This window comes from Lycorma delicatula, chromosome 1, assembly GCF_047948215.1.
Source record: "Lycorma delicatula isolate Av1 chromosome 1, ASM4794821v1, whole genome shotgun sequence".
Lineage (NCBI taxonomy): Eukaryota > Metazoa > Arthropoda > Insecta > Hemiptera > Fulgoridae > Lycorma > Lycorma delicatula.
The window spans coordinates 44578064-44596458 of record NC_134455.1 but is presented as its reverse complement, the minus strand read 5'-3'; the positions used below and the strand labels follow the sequence as shown (position 1 = coordinate 44596458).

General features: G+C 30.5%; 1 protein-coding gene across 1 annotated transcript in view; it reads left to right on the top strand.

Annotated features, from left to right (window-relative positions):
* The window catches only part of LOC142318091 (adipokinetic hormone/corazonin-related peptide receptor variant I-like), a 714190-nt gene that overhangs the window by 326409 nt on the left and 369386 nt on the right, over positions 1-18395 (top strand). Inside the window, exon 4 of the mRNA XM_075354618.1 lies at positions 2541-2727. Coding sequence (XP_075210733.1) covers positions 2541-2727 — 187 coding nt within the window. The remainder of the gene's footprint in view (positions 1-2540; positions 2728-18395) is intronic.

Here is an 18395-nt window from a genome sequence, read left to right as displayed (position 1 = left end):
TAATGTTGTGCTATGTATTATATTCACTGCTACCATCTAAGTATAGGTCTTCTTTTGCTTAGTGCCATAGATTTATTAAACTATGTTTTTAACAAATTAATTTATATTCTTAGAAACAAATGTTTAATGTAACAAATTATGAAATTTTACTTTTGATATAATAAGTAATAATAATAGATATTATCCTTTAAATTTTAATGATAATATTAAAGAACTTAATAACAGTAAAAAAGTACAGTTAAGTAAATGTTAACACCAGTAGAATTATTTTTGGATTTATTTAATGTGTAATTCAAAATTATATAATGTCATATAAATTTATTACTCTCATAAGAAGACAGGCTTCTCCACTCCACGACTATGCTAGTTTCCATTTTTAGCTGCCATAATATTTAACCATTAGAGTGAAAAGTAAATGACATTTCATTAATAATTCAAATGGCTAAAAAAAAAATCAGTTTTAATTAAACACTTTACTATCTTCTAAATCTTATTTTCTAAAGTTTACCAGGCCATCTAAATAAATTGTCATTGACCTATTTTATTTCAGTTGAGGAATGTAATATAATTATCCTTAAGGTTAGTTATTCTTTTATTCTAATCAATACATAACATTCTAGTTCAGCAGATTTAAATTTCCATCAGTTTGCAAAGGGAAATTCTACAGCTATCTTATTATTTAAAAAAAACTTTCAAAAAAAATTGTAATAATTTTAATATTTCTTTAATTAAATTTGTTTTTCTTTCTTTTAGTACAAAATACTATATTCAATTATATTTATTAGATTGAAGATGTCTATGTTCATCTGAATATAACAATGAATAGAAAGTATCACATTATCTTAATATGTATTCATTACTTGAAGTTTATTTAAATACTAAATTCTTACATGATTTTGGATATGCATTAAAAATTGCATTTACGAACGCATAAGTTTTTAATATGAATATACGAGGGTTATTTTTTTTTCAATGTCCGATCGGTCACGAAATTAAAACCACAGTGAAAATAAAAAATTTTTTATTTGAAAAATACTTACAAAGTTATGCTATTTCTCTACGAAGTCGACACTCCGATTTAGACATTTGTCGTAGCGTGGTACCAACTTTCCAATACCATCGTCACACAACGGAGCCGCCTGTGTTTTCAGCCATGTTTCTACGCTGGTCTGCAGCTCGATGTCTGTGCCAAAATGTTGTCCTCCTAGCCAGCGTTTCATGTGAGCAAAGAGGTGAAAATCGGATGGAGCCAAGTCCGGGCTGTATGGTGGGTGGTAAAACACTTCCCAATGAAAACGCTGCAGGAGCTTCTTTGTTACAGCTGCAGTGTGCGGCCGAGCATTGTCATGGAGAAAGACAATGCCTGATGACAACATTCCTCTCCGCTTATTCTGAATTGCCTTCGTAGATGTTGAAGAGTCACGCAATATGAGGGTGCAGTGATGGTCGTGCCACGTTCCATGAATTCCACCAAGAGAACTCCATTCCGGTCTCAGAACACAGTAGCCATACACTTTCTGTGGGAGAAGGTTCCCTTGAACCTTTCTGGTTTACTGGGAGGATGAGAATGCATCCACTATTTCGATTGTTCTTTTGTTTCTTCAGTTTCGAAATGGACCCATGTCTCGTCCTCTGTGACAATTTTGTTCAAAAAATCTTCTCCTTCATTGTGGTAGTGCTGGAGAAGCGTTAGGGGCACGTCCATTCTCATTGTTTTGTGATGGTCGGACAGCATCTTGGGAACCCATTTCGCACACAGTTTGCAGTACTGAAGTCTCTCACTCACAATGGTGTAGAGAGCTGATCTTGTAATTTCAGGAAACGAATCACTCGATACAGAGATTGTGAACCAACGATATTCTCGAATTGCCTCATTCACTCGCTCAACGAGATCATCGGTTGACACTCGCTTCCTTCCCTGACCGCCTGCATCATGAACATCTGTATGTCCTGCTTAAAGTTCCTGCACCATTGTCGCATTTTGCTGTCACTTATTGAAGTTTCACCGTACACATTACTTATTCGTCGATGAATTTCAGCTACATTACACCCCTCAGCCTGAATAAATTGAATTACCGCACGCATTTCACACTTGGTGGGAGATGCTATTGTTGTAAACATGTTTACGTGCTAGCTGCGTGTTCAGAATTAAACGAAGTGAGTGCAGCGAGATTGAAGGCCACACTAGAGACGCTGTGCAAAGGTTCATCCGATTTTTGGGCGGGATTTTATTTCGCGACCGAATGGACCTTGAAAAAAGAATAATCCTCATATATTTAGTTACATATGAAAATGTTTTCATATTACAATGATATATTTTTACTATACATTTATATACTGGTATTATATAAATATTTTTTTTTTATATTAATGTAACATTAATATTAAATCTCTATTTTCAATTTTAATCTATCAATCAATATTAATATTATTACCAAATATGTATTTTGCCTTATATAATTTCTCTGTGTCCCAACAGTAATATATATTACAATGAACAATGAGGAATTGATTAAAATTAGGCAAAGTTTCTATTCCAGGTGAATCAGAGGCAGATGATGAAGGAAAATCTGAGGAGGGTCGACCACGCAGCCGAGGAAGAATGCAGTTGAGAAGGAGTGATATGTCTCACATTGAACGCGCAAGATCAAGAACGCTCAAAATGACTGTTACCATTGTTGCTGTGTTTGTTTGGTGCTGGACTCCTTATGTTGTAATGACACTTTGGTATGTGTATTTATTTTTTTTGTCCATGTTCATTGTGATATGTGAAATAATTAAAGCAAAATAATAATTATGCTAAAATATATGCAAAATAATAACAGCAATTTAATTGCTGTTTTGAACATAACATTAGGTCCAAGATAATAAACTAGTCTTTCAATTAAATAAAAGTGAAAAAAACAATGTAATACAATAGTTATATGATTTGCAGATTGAAATTACAGTATTATTATAATAATTATACTTAATGTAATTTAGATCATTAATCAGAGAGCAGAAAGGCAGAAGTCATCCTCTGCCTTTCATCTGGAGGTTTAATATTACAGCCTCAGTCAGCATGGCATTTCTTTAAATACTAAAAAAAATCATTATTGTCCATAACAGTAACTGTTATTGAGCATCAGTAACATTCGATTGGATGTTGCCATCCTGTTGTATAAAAATAAATAAATAACTGCTGCTTATGTAATAAATATTCTGTGGTTAATGACTATTTAAGACTAACATTTTTCATCAAAGTTGTGTTTGTAGATAAATTTATTTTGTTAATAACATACATGAGCTTAATTGCATTTGTAATTCTATTTATTTCTAAATTTAGTTTTGTGTGTAGTCAAGCGTTCCATTTTTTTTCATAGACTTGTTGTTGATCTTGTATTCATGTGAGATAGTTAACATAGTTTGCTTATATTACTCCTCATATGAATAAGATTTATATGTGAATATGATAGTGTGTATTTCAAACACTGTTTTCACTGTCTTCACTCAACATATTTTAAATGTACTGAAATATGATAGTGTGTATTTCAAACACTGTTTTCACTGTCTTCACTCAACATATTTTAAATGTACTGAAATATGATAGTGTCTATTTCAAACACTGACTTCACTGATAGTGTCTTTACAATTCATATTGTGTCTTCAACAAAATTATTGAAGATTTAAAAATAAATATTCTAGTTTATGAGATTGTTTGAGATACTATTTTGCTAACTGTTTGTTCACTTTTTATCATGGTGATAATGTTTTTGTATTTGATGGTAGTGAAATTTATCGAGAACAATTCTCAGAAGTGATGTGATAAACTTCCATTACTACATTATTAAGCAGAGAGTCTAGTTCAATATTACATTTTACAGCATTTAATCTAGATTTTATTCTATCTACATGTATATTATTGAATTACATTTATGAATGTCATATTTACGATATAATCAGTTATTTGGATAGTGTAATAATGTACTGTTTGAAATTGGGCAGTAATATTCCAAAGAAGCATATAAATCATTCTGAAACTTCTCTAGATGTAAATAAAACAGATTTATGGATTACCATTTAAAATTAAAGTAAAATAAAAACTAAGACCTTGATTTCAGCTATGCAGGAAATACTAACTGTACGTTTAAAATGTAGAAACTCAGTTGCAGATACTAGATGGATATTTAATTTTATGGCATTTAATTTAATTAAATAGTTATGAAGTTATGCAAGGAATTTTAATGATTTGAAAAATCATCTTAAAATGTTACGTTTAGTTTTTAGGACATCAAGTATCAGTTATGGTGAAAAGGGACTTGTAGAAACATAAGTTGTAAATTGATATTTGAGCAAAACCTCATAATGAAAATTCAGATTTTTAACATCATTTGAAACATTTAAGGAGTATAGAATGGCACCAACAAAACACTTATATATATCTAGAATATTAGATAAATTTTGCTTGTTAAATACAATTGATAAAAATGTTATTGAACAGAGGTGTCAAAGAGAAATATGTAAAGTGGTGTTATAATAACTAGAAATGAGCAGCTGAGCAGTACATGTGAAAATATAGCACATATTTATAATTTATTCTGAAACAAAGTATTCAGTTAGAAAGAAAAAATGTAATTCATTAGCAAAATTTTCTGAATAATTTACCACTTCTCTTGAAATTTAATTTTTATATGTACAAGTACTGTTATGTAATCAATGACCACAGTTTTTCTGTTACTATTAAGAAGAAGCATTACAATTATTCTTTTAAAATGAATAAATTATAATAATAAATTTTTTTTAGTAATTTTAAGTTTTGTAAATACCCACTTTAGTTTCTGTTTATTTTTCCTTTTTTTAATATAATTTGTTTGGCAATCATTTTTCAAAACAAATTGCTCTAAGACAATACCTAATTTGTAATTCCTTACAAAAAGCTGCATTTAATTGTACATAAGATATAAATACTGAACCAACAAAAAGTGGTAAAATGAAGATAACAAAATAATTCCAACTCCAGCAGTGGCATATTTGTTAACATTTATAATTATTAAAATACATATTATGAGAAGAACTAAGATGCAGAAGAACTAAGATAAAACAAATTATGATTCAAGCAGTATTGTAATTGGCTGGCTTATCTCTTTTTTCTACTTTCGAGATCAGTGGAGAGGGCATTTGTCTATAAAAAGTCTGTTTCCACAATACACAACAATTAATATAATTTTATGAATTTAACTTTGTCTTTGATCAATTTACTCATGTTATTTTGTTATCATAATAAAAATAGCTTACTGAGATAGATTAGGTAAAGAGCTTTGTGATTTAATCCCAGTTTTTTTTAAAACTTATTAAGAAAAACAGGAAGAAATTTTTATATTTTTTTGTGATTTAGACTACAGCCTGAATGTTATCTTTTCTTAACCATTAATTTTATATGAAAATTTTTTTGTATGTTTATAATGAAAAATAAGACAAATATATCTAAGAAAAGTCAACTATGCTGCAAAATGTAACAAATGAAACATTGTAAAGAAATAATTGCTTTTGTATGGTTAAACAAATGCAAGTGTATCATTTTGAATATGAAGCATTAATCTAGAAGTTACTGCTTAAAAGGTGATTCTTTTTATAGAAAAGAAATATTAATATTATCAATACTTAACATAAAGTATTATAATTTAATACATAAAGTATTATTTATTTCACTGTCATGAAAGCCTCATATGGTTAAATTTTCTAAGCCTCTTAAATTTAAAAGTATAAGTAAGTAAGCCTCTGAAGCCTACTTTTAAGACAGGTAAATGTGTTCCTTGAGAGGGTTAGGTCAGATTAGATTGCATTATGAGTGTCTCAGTCTAAGTCTGATTTTATATCATTAAAAATCTGTAATTCATTGAAAATATGTGATGTGTTATTATGACAATAAGCCAGTAAGAAACCTATTTGAAATTTAGGCAATTATATTATAGTAATGCTAATTAATAAACTGGCTAATGTTTGACTGTAATACTGCTGTTTAAAATAACTTGAAAGTTATAAGGTATAAGAAACATTTTTATAAACTCACATCTAAAAATATTTATAATGTACTTCATTTTAAGAAGCAGTTATAACAGTTTGAAGTTTTATTATTTTTGTGTTTGTATTTATTATGTAATACTTTGGTAGTAATTGTGCAACATTACTACTATTATGAAACATTTAACTCACTGGAACAAATATTAAATGATTGCAGTTATTGTATCAATTATTAGAAAGGTGTTGGCACTATAGCTGCTGGCCTCATATCACTGATTATTTTTATTAATGAAATTTCTAGGGGGAGATATAAATGGTTATAAAGTAACAAAGCCAGGTAACTCCAAAGATACGATACTCTTATTTAATTTTATGAAAAGGATGGCATGAAACAAGAACTTAAATATTGAATTTCATTCCACAATGATAAAAGTGATAAATTTTCATTTGGAAGTAACATACATGTATCAGAAACAAACAAAAATTTAATTTCTTCGCACAAGTTCCTCGTTGTTCATCATATTTCATATCTTACATATATAAGAGCATCTCTTACATATAAACAGCAGGACTCCCAGGTGAAGTTAGTTTTGACATTTACTACATTTAAAAACAATCAAATTAATTTCTGGTTTCATAAAATATTCTTGTCCAGATTATATAACAAAATTCGACACCATGCAAAATTAAAATGCATAGAAGTTTGCTTAAAAAATTGGGGCTGCTTACAATATATGAGCTACAGTTTTGCCTCTCGCCAAATGCTGTGTTTAATGTACTAGTCATTGTATTGTAATAGTCTGTTGTGTTTGGATTTTGTATACCAATGCAGCATGTTGTTGGTAATCGGATGATTTTATCTGGTAGATAGTGCAACAAACCCTGCTTGATCGTCCAACCTAAGCCAGTCAATGGTTTTCCTGACAAAGACAGGGGCAAATCTTCAGTTCACTCAGTGTACCTCATTTTTTATAATTTGCATTTTATTTAGCTTCTCTTTGTTTCAACATCTTGCTATTTATTATGTGTACTACAAGACTACTGCTTTGTTCTATTATATTACGTATTAAATTGTATTACAGATTATATTGTAAGATTTATACATTAACTGTGATGCTTATACTCCAATTTTGAAAATATGATGCAAAATCTGAGAATAATGTAGTAAATCCATTATCATTAGATTTTTTAGTTCCCACTCATAGAAATAGAAATAATATAATTTTTTTATTCTGTACTATAAAACTTTTAAAATTCATTATTGGTCAGTTATCGAAAATGTACAAACTGTTTTTTTGCTTACATAAATTTTTTGTAAGCATCAACTTGCATGCCGTCTCATGCCGGCAAAGAATATTTTATATAGTTTAAACATAATAATCATAGGGCTTGGTCTTGCTTTCTTCCAATAAATTGTTAGTTTCTTAAAATTGTATGTGCATGTGTATGAGTCATCCGTTTAGTCATTACACTTTACTAACAAAAACAAACACTATAATTTAACAATCAAAACAAAGAAACGTATTCTGTAAAGTATAGAAAACATTAAGCACAGTAATTGTTAAATCGTCGTGTGCATTTATGTAAAAATTATTAAGAGAATAAGTTCTCACACATTTATTTTTATTTTGCGATAGGAATATTATTTTATTATTTTTGTTTATAATTATTGATTTAAATTATGCATATTTGTATAATAGCGGACGTTTTTCAGTGTTTTTATCGTTAGCAGTTTTACATATGTAATTATGAAAATTCCATAGAAAATTGGTGGTCGTGAAGTTTTACACAATCAGACTCGTGAAGTCAACCCACCGGGTTGGTCTAGTGGTGAACGTGTCTTCCCAAATCAGCTGATTTGGAAGTCGAGAGTTCCAGCGTTCAAGTCCTAGTAAAGCCAGCTATTTTTACACGGACTTGAATACTAGATCGTGGATACCGGTGTTCTTTGGTGGTTGGGTTTCAATTAACCACACATCTCAGGTATGGTCGAACTGAGAATGTACAAGACTACACTTCATTCATACTCATACATATCATCCTCTGAAGTATTATCTAAACTGTAGTTACCGGAGGCTAAACAGGAAAAAGAAAGAAAGACTCATGAAGTCATTTCAATGTATTTTATGTAAAAAGAAGCTATGAAAGGATCACAGCTAATAACGAAAGTTCAGGAAAGGGTTACTGAAGCAACAGGAGTTTCTAGCCGTAGTGTTCAATGAATAATTGAGGAAAGTAAAAAAACTTGCAGCCTCAGGTAGTCGATTTTCTACTCCAAACAAAAAACGTTCACGAAATAAACCGAAAACAGAATTAATAACATTGACAAATGTGTTATTAGACGAACTATAAATGAATTTCTTGTTTTGTAAGTTCAACGATCTGCTATAAATAGTGTATTACCAGTGATGAAGAACAAAATAGACTTTAAGGGTGGAAAATGGGCTTTGAGGAAAGTTATTAGACAATTAGGGTTCAGATGGAAAGAGACGCGTAATAATAGAACATTTTTAACAGAGAAAAATAATATTTGGAAGAAATGGATACATACCTCCTACGCGCGTTAGAAAAATACAAAGCTGAAGGACGGCCAGTCATTTATACGGAGGAAACGTATGTGCATTCAACACAACAGGGCCACATTGTTAGATGAACGATTCCGATGAAACATCCGGGTTATTTGCTCAGATTTCTAAAGGTCCAAGAGTAATTATCGTTCACGCTGGTGGGGAAAACGGTTTCGTAAAAAACGCGTTATTGATTTTTAAATTTAGACAAAAGTCTGGCGATTGCCATGTTTGTATGAATTACAGAAATTTTGTAAAGTGGGTTACAAATGAACTGATGAAAAATTTATCACAACGTTTAGTGTTATTCATTGATAAAGCATCACATCACAATCTGGAGTTGAATGTTGCACCGAAATCAACCTCCAAGAAATGTGAAATGATTGAATGTCTTATTGAAAAAATATACCGTTCAATGAAAAACTGTTAAAACCCGATCTGTGTAAATTAATTTCAGTTAGTAAATCAAAATTTAAAATGTATAAAATAGATGCTTTACTTGCTGAAAAGGGTCACATTGGCTTCCACCGTATCACCCGGATCTTCGATTGAGATGATATAAGCTGATATAAAGAATTATGTTGCGGATAAAAATGTAACTTTCAAATTGGATGATTGTATAAAATTACTGTAAGATAAAATAAGTACAATTAATAAAGATGATTGGATGCAAAAATGCCAGCATGTGCAACAATTAGAAAAAAATATTTAGAGACTGAGCTCGTGATTGACCAGGTATAGGAAATTATAGTGAACACAGCAAACTATTGTGAAAACTATACTGATAATAATAGTGAGAGTGAATCCAGTGACGGTGACGATTCAGACGGTAAAATTAGCGGTATTGAAGAGTTAAATTAATTAGGGTAAGTAAATAATGTTACGTTTAATGTGTTTTGCGTAAGTTATACTGATTCCTGTACGAATAAGTTCTTCCCCGCATTTGCTGCGTACCCTCCCGCAGCCGTACATCTACTCCCCTCCGCAATAGCGCCATGCTATAACTGGTCAGCTGTACTTGTTAGTCACTCTAGTTAATAAACATGATATATTTATATAAACAGTATATTATGTATTATGTTCAAAGCAGATGTTACCATATTATCATCTGTCATGTTTTCATCCTTTAAAGCAAAATGATGCGAGAGAATAGCGACTTCCCAGTGGGAATACTCCTCATTTTACGCATTCCCACCAATCGTTCTTAAAATAAACTATGGGATCTGACATAGTTGTGTCAATTTACTGTTTTATAAGAAAAGCATCATAACAGTTTTAATATAATTACTATTTAGTATTTTCGTAGAATTAGCTGCATGTTTTATTGATAAAAACATTTCTCTATTTATGTAATTTACAACGGGTTTAAAACTGCAGTAACAGTGGTTTTAGAATGGTAGCAATGGCTTTATCATTACAATAACTTAAGTTACTGCAGGTCATTGAAAATATTACAATGATTTTTAACTTGTGACTAATATACATAAACAGTTTTGGTAGGATATCCCTGTAAAAAAATTTATTTGTAACTGAACTCAATTCTACACTAAAGTATAATCAAATTATGAAATATTTTTTGTCATTTTCTAGATGCATACAAAATGCTTTCTGATAATATTTCATACGATTAAAAATTTCTTAATTCTTAAATAAAATCATCAATTTTTGTTGTTTTCTTAAACGACTAGTAATGTAAATTTTTTCAATTTTAAATTACTTATTCTGATTCAGATTTTCGATGTTGCATTAATTAAGTATAAGTAAATGTCAATTCCATAAACTTTGAATAGAATATCTGTCACTTTTAGCAAATAAAACAATTATATACATTTTATGGTACATATTATATCAATCCCTTTACATCTGTTACGATGAGTTTGTAGTTTAATAACTCGTTTCATAACAACAGTAAGATTCTCATTTTATTTCCTTGTAATTTATGTGTTACGTAAAGTACGAGAGTCGTCCAAAAAGTAAAAAAGTTTGACCTTGGCACATGTCTTCGTTTCCATCGGCCGTTGTGGCCGTGTTATTGAACTCCCTTCACTACAAGCTCATTTGAGATAAACTGCGACGCTTTACAGACGTTTTTATTATTTTTTTAACTCTTTCAAAAAAATGTTTGACAAAATAGAGAATTCCGCCAAATGTGATGTGCGTAGTGTAATTTCGTTTTTGAATGTGAAAATGTTTCGCCCCATTGAAATTGAAATTTACGGACAAGTGTATAGTTTATGGAGATACTGTGATGAATGAGATATCTGTTAGGAAATGTCGTACTATGTTTAACGAGGGACGAACAAACATGCACGATGACAAACCTTCTGCTCGACCATCAGAGATGAGGGATGAACAAGAAAAATGTTTTTTCGAATTCAATAAAAAAGGTTGATGAGAAAATGCAGGAAGATAAAGGTTTTGCGTAAGTTGGTTTACACAGTTTCTTTCCAGAAATTTCAACAGCGTTACTTCATGAAATTGTAATAATCCGTCTTGGTTAAAAAAATATGTGCCAGATGCTTACTCGATTATTATCTGATGATCTGAAAACCAAAAAATGGAAGCTGCTTAGAACCTTCTCACTCGTTATGCTCAAGATGGTGACGAACTTTTATATCACATTATTACCGGTGATGAGATATATATCTCAAAAAAAAATCTGAAATAGCATCAATCAATGAAATGGCACCGCTTCAAATCGCCGAAAAAGGTAAATCAAGCTTAACGATACGGTGACCAGATTTGGAATTGAACTGAATTTGGAATCTGGTGATTTGGAATTGAAAGGGCGTTCTGAAAAGGAAATTCAAGAGACGATTGATTTCATGGCAAGAGGATGAACAATAAACTCCGAGGCATACTGTCGGACGATCCACCTTCTCCGATTCTCCATACTTAACAAACGGCGTTGTATGTTGTCCAGCGGTGTTGTCTTCGTTGATGATAATGCTCGTCCATAGTCAGCTGCAGTAACTCGAATTTTGCTTCAACGTTTTGGGTGGGATGATTTTCAGGATCAGTCATACAGCCCTGACTTAACATCCAATCACTATTATTTATCCGCCAAGTGGATAGAAATTGTAGGAGGCAGGCTCTGACAAGACGATGATGAGCTGGTAAAAGTTGTCAGTGATTGGATGGAGAACTTGGTGGCGGAAGTATGCAAATAAAGGTACAGAAAAAATGGTACCATTCAAAGACAAACGTTTCAGTTTGTGTGGTAACTATGTTGAAACGTAGTTGAAGAGTTCTTGTAAATAAATAATAAACATTGTTTCATTTTTATCCTGATTTTTCTATTTTAAAAAGTCCTTTATTTTCTGAACAGCCCTCTTAGTTTTACTTCATTATTGGAAGTTTTCATAAATTCAAAGATTTTATTCAGTAGAAAAATAAATAATAAAATAATATTGAATAAATAATTCAATGAACAAGATTCTAAGTACCCATTCTTTTGGTAACGCCAATTTTTTTCCACCTAAATAAAATGTGTAACAGGATTTTGTCTGGTCAAATACTTCCACCAATTAGTTAATTATTGCTGTTTTTCACACTCAATCCTATTTTATCAAAAATTAGAATATCTTGGGCTACAAAAATTTAACAAGAAGAACTTTGTTCTTTTGTTAATGATTTAAAATCGTGGTTATAAAAACTCATACTGAATAACCAGTAAATGACATAATTTTTTATGAAACCTTTTGTATTTTTGTTTGAATAATAATAGCCTATTAATCAATTTTCAATAGCATTAGGGTGATGTTTCATACATTAGTCATGCATACTGGTGGGTCTAGGTTCTAGTTTTATATTTTTATTTTTAGGTTACTCGTATAACCTCGCAGAATATGTGTTGTGTGTATTAAAGATCTTCAAAGATTTGAAACCCTTCTTGCTTGAGTTTAATTATACGGTATGGTTTATTAATTCTAGCTTTTCTCAATCGAATGAATAAATGATACCGTATAATTTATTTGATCTTCCATATTTTATATTATTTATTTAATTAAAATTGTATTTATTCTATTTCTATTATATTTATAATAAATTTTACTCAGAAAATATATCATATAATTAATATTACCTTTATTATTTGGTAAAAGTTAATAGCCATATTATACATAATTAAACTTAAATAAACAAATAACCTGCAGAGAACTTTGCATAGAAACAAAATACAATTACTTCATCTGTACTTTATTTCTCTTCCCTCTATAATCTATTTACTGCTATTGTGTCATATAAAGGTATATAATATTATATTAAAACAGCAAGTGATAATAATTCATAATTTTATATAACAATACTCCTATTATTTGACCTATATGAAGAAAGAAATATTTTTTTATTTAATGAAAACAGATATTTTTTGTAAAAGATATTGTTTACAGAATAACAAAAACAAATATTTAAAAAAAAGTAAAATTTTTAGAACGTATAAGTATTTGCATAGATAATTGTATTTTAAATTTTTAAATAAATTATATGAACAATGCCACGGTTTAGTGATGGGGTTACCAATCTCAGCCTGCTTAGCAAACCTAAATATAGAGTATTTAGAAAATAAAGTATTAGAAAAATTAAATACTGAGGTCTCATTCTATAAAAGATACATAGATGACAATCTAGTATGTGCACTTGAACAGGATATTGATTTAATATTAAAAGAATTTAACCTATTTAATGAACATATAGAATTTACAAAGGAAGTTGAGATTAACTTTTTGAAAAGTATAAACATTTTGGATTTAACAACAACCCATTTCGAAAAGAAAATATCAACAAAATGGTATATAAAACCATCATCTTCAGACACATTCCTAAATTTCCTATCAACACAGTCAATATCACATAAAAAATCAGTAGTCAAGAATCTTGCAAATAGAGTAATAAAATTTACAAACACCGAAGGTAAACCAGAATATATAAAAAAAGCAAAAGATCTATTAATAAATAATAATTATCTGGAAAGTATCATAAATAGAATATTTAAAAATAAAATTTATAAATACTATAATACTATATCAGCCAACCATCCTAATAAAAATAATAAGAGTGAGAATTATATTGCATTGCCATACGTCGCAGATCCATCTGAAAAGATTAAAAAGTTGCTACAAGTATTTTGCAATAGCCCATCAAAACTACAACAATCTGAATAGTATGTTTTCTAAACTAAAATTGCCGATAGAAAAAAAATCAACAAGCCAACGTAGTATTCAGTATTCCGTGTAAAGATTGTAACGCTGTGTACATTGGACAAGCATCTCACTACCTTAAAAAAAGAATAGAAGCTCATAAATATAGAAAAAGTGCTCTCAAAACATACAATAGAACATAAACATTCGTTTGATTTCAACAGGACCAAAATATTAGACAAAAAACAAAATACACATAAAAGGACCACTCTAGAAATGATATTCATCAAGAAAAAAATATTGTTATTTAGGATGAGTAGATCAGTTAATTTCTTAGTGTGCAAGAGAATTCTATATGAATATGTATTTTCACCTGAGGAAGCTTAGAGAATTCTAAGTGAAATGTAATGAATTTAATTTATAAGTTTTTATAGTTGATTGGTTAACCCAAGAGATTAATAAAGATAATATTTTTAAGTAAAATATGTGTTATTTTGTATATATACATACATATATATATATATATATATATATATATATATATAGACCCTATATATATATATAGAGGGCATTTCCTAGGTGACAGTGATTCTAGGTATTGAAAATGAAAGTTTGTGTATGCTTTCTTTTCTGGGATGACGTGTGTTACAAATGAATTGATTATGAAGATTATCGGTTAAATGTATAAAATATTAACATAAAACATCTAGTTGGTGCTGAATATAATGCTGCAGGATAGCTTATAATAGTTGCAAGTTAACTATGTGGAAGATGCAAAATTTGTTTAGACGTGTTTTTCTTTAATTTACACTGTTTCAAATCATTTTATGAAATAATAATTACACCCGTTTCTTCTATTCTTTTACTTATTCACTTGTAATTACTTATCACTTTTGAGATTTGAGCAAAATCAAATATTTCCAGATATAATCACATGAAGATAACATATATTAAGATGTACAGAGTCGACAAAATTATTTAGATTAACTTGCATATCTCTACCAAGCCGATATATAAAATCCTTTAATTTTATTAAAATACAATAAACCAATCACTGGATCTTGTTTGTTATTTTCAACTAACAAATGTTTATTCTTTTTTATTTCACCTCTCATGCTTGTAGGAGGTTAAATTAGGAAAAGGGTCAGTAGATTTAAATGAAAAGATAACTGCAGGGAATTTACCCAAATTTTTTCGATTTCAAAGACATTGCAGTTCCTCATTCAAATTGGTTAAATCATGTTTAAAGAAAGAGCTGACGTAATAATATATCTGGCATTGCTAATGAAATGTGTAACTTAAAATTTCAAAACTTTTTAAACAGCCATTAAATTATATTGTTTTTCGAGACCCACTTACAAATACCTTGGTTTCAAACGGACCCTCATGATAAATAGTAAGTCAAGAAAACATGAGTTGGAGAGGGTGTTCAGAGAGAGACTCCCCAGAATCCTGGGGCAGCCTCTGAACAGAACTTAATTCAAAAAACAAAATCAAAGCCATTATTGGTCCCAGACAGATTTTAAAAAGCTGAACATCTTGGTATACACACCATTGACAAAATACAGGATGCATAACCCTAAGTCCGTAGTGGAATGTTTGTATATCTCTCAGAAAGAAGGTGGTAGAGGCCTCCTCTATCTGAAGTCACTTTGTAACAGACAAATTGCTTCGATGAAGAGATATTTTCTCTCCAGAACTGAAACATCGTCATTGTACAAAGCAATAGTTGCATCTGACAAGGATTATTCCCCTCTAAAGCTGAATGATGACAATTTCTATTCCAGTATCATTACGACCAGTGTTAGGATCCAGGCGTGGAAGTCTAAGGCCCTCTATGGTAGATTTCCCCATTCTCTCAATAATGCTGATAAGGACGCATCTACGCATTGGATAAGGATGGGTTTCTATTTGGAAAAACTGGGAAGGGTAGCTATACCATCCAGAATCAGGTGGTTGCAATGAACAACTACAAGAGGTTCATAGAAAATCAGGACATCAGTGATGAGTGCAGGATGTACCACCAATCGTCAGACACAATTGATCATTTGATAACTGGGTGCTCCAGATTGGCTAACATGGAATATCTGCATCACCATGATCTTACAGTAAAAATTGTTCATTAGACACTTGCGTTGAAATTAGGACTGTAGATGACAGGGAACAGTGTCCTTATTACGAATATAAGTCCAGACCTACATTGGTAAATGAGTACTATAAACTGTACTGTGATCTCTCCGTTCATACTGATAGGCCAGACATGGTTCTCCATAACATTAAAGAAAAAACTGCTGTTATCGTTGATGTCACTCAGCCATCTGATCATAATACTAATAAGGCAGAAGCAGATAAAATAACCAAGTACCCTCTGGCAATAGATTATAAAGAAATTTACAGACTGAACTCGATTGAAGTCATCCCGTTGTGATAACAGGAACTGGATGAATTAATAAAATTTGAAGAAATGAATAGAAAAGGTTGGCCTGGATCCTAAACTCATAATTACAAAAGCCCAAAGATCGGTAATTCTGAAGACGTGTAAAAACTGTACGGACTGTGTTAAATGTACCACAGCACTGAATGAGGTATGCCTCGGGCCTCTCGTACTGCAGTTCCGGATATGAAACATCTCCGAGACAAAAAGATAATAATAATATGTAGTATCTAATTCTACAAATCAGATATCCAGTATACATAGGCCGGTATTAACACACTAGCAAGTGAATTCTACTAAATACAAGCTGCATGTTCAGCGGCGTCAAATCCCTGGAATACCGACCTATCTAAACCAGAAGTCCGATTAAAAAAATTACATTTTATTGTTTTTTTAAAAACTCATCACTAAAATTAATGTGAAGTCTGGGCTCATTTTGTTCCATAGTTTGTAAACATGTGGCATTGGTTGACAGGACAACACACAAATCATCTTCAAGGTGTACATTGGTGTCATTGGAAAAAAAGCTGATTCGCAGTTATGATGTTGATAACGGCATAAAAACTGTTATGACATTCTTTGCATTTATGGGATACTGACATTGCTCTTAAATCCAAAAGGACTACACTGAAGTGTCTAGAAATCTTGTTTTCATGGCAAGACCGCACGACAAGTCAAAAATTCATTTTTTCATTGACAATTAGGCTAGTGGAATTTTGTATGTTGATCTCATGAGATGTACCAAAAGAAAAAACTACTCATTCTAACTTTTAACTAAAACGAACAAGGTAGGAAAGTATTTAGTTAGCTGAAGTTGTAACGCATTTAGATTTTCTGTTATTAACCTCTTCAGCCATTCTACATTACTTTATGAAAGCTGATATTAAAAACTTTCAGCAAGAGGAAAGCAAGATAATTTATCTTCTATAACTGAAGACTGTGAAAACATCAATTTTTTGAAAAAATTCTTTCATTTTGTTTGAGGCTGAAATAATATTTTCTGTGTTGATTTTGGCCAGATATGCTTATTTGGCACACCAGAAGATATCTTCCATACTTTGCCTTTTCGACTCCAAAAAGAATAAAAGATCGTCTTGAAGCTCAGCCACTCTATTATTGCTTTATCCCTAGAGACTCATCGCGTTTCTTAATAGAGCAATAAATTGGTAAGCTCGGCTGCCATAGAGTCACAAAGCTTTTAAATCAGTCTATACTTAACTGTTCTTGTTTTTAAATAACTGATAATTTTAGTAGTCGTTCTTAACAACCATTCTAAAGATCCCCAATTAATAGTTGTCATAATAAACACCTCTCTATGCAAAAAAAAAAAAAAAAAAAAAAAACAAACAAGTTATCGCTGATGAAACTTATAAAAACCTTTGATTTATTGGCAAAATAAAAATTTTTTAATAATACCTAAATTATATTCGAACCTAATAAACTTATTAATTAGCATTTACCAGCTACGTCAGTACTTTCGTCCAACTGCAAGCACAAAATCCTCCAACAGTTTACTGTTCACATTAATTTCAATGTCGTGAGATATTTCTTTTATTTTTCGGCTGATGGTATTATTGGATAAAAATGCTTTCTCCCATTACTTCCTTATCCAGTTTCTTAACTACCTTTTGCTTTCTCAACCTTCTGTAGAGATATTCTAATTTAATAAGTAACCCATGATTACTACTGACATTTGCACCTTGTAGTTCATTGACTTTCTTAAGAGCATTTCTCTTCCTTTCATCTACTAAGATATGATCTTCCTGAGAGAAAACTTTGTCCCTAAGACATATCCACATATATCTCCTCCTGCTATTGTTTTTAAACCAAGGGTTAAACCAAGAGAAATAAATAACTTTTTCTCTTGGCCAAATTTTATTAATTTGTTCTCCCAGAAATAACATTTAGAATTGGAAATAATTTGGAAAGACATGATGAAACACAAGTCTATAACAACAAAGAATATGCTTTGAACATTAAATATAATTATTAATGTAGATTATATTTGTAATGACAAGGGAAATTTTAAAATTTGGTTTTTTAAACAATAATAGAACCAATTAACCTTAACAGATATTCCTACACAGCAGCTTAAAACTTTGGTCAATGTGCAATAAAAGGGAAAAGTAGGATTTTTCCACTTTTTAGCTTTGAGCCCTGTACTTTGTGAAATCAGATTTAAATATTTTTATAAAAAAAAAAACATGTTCAGTTGAATGGATTAAAAGATTAAATGGCATAAATTGAATTTTTCTA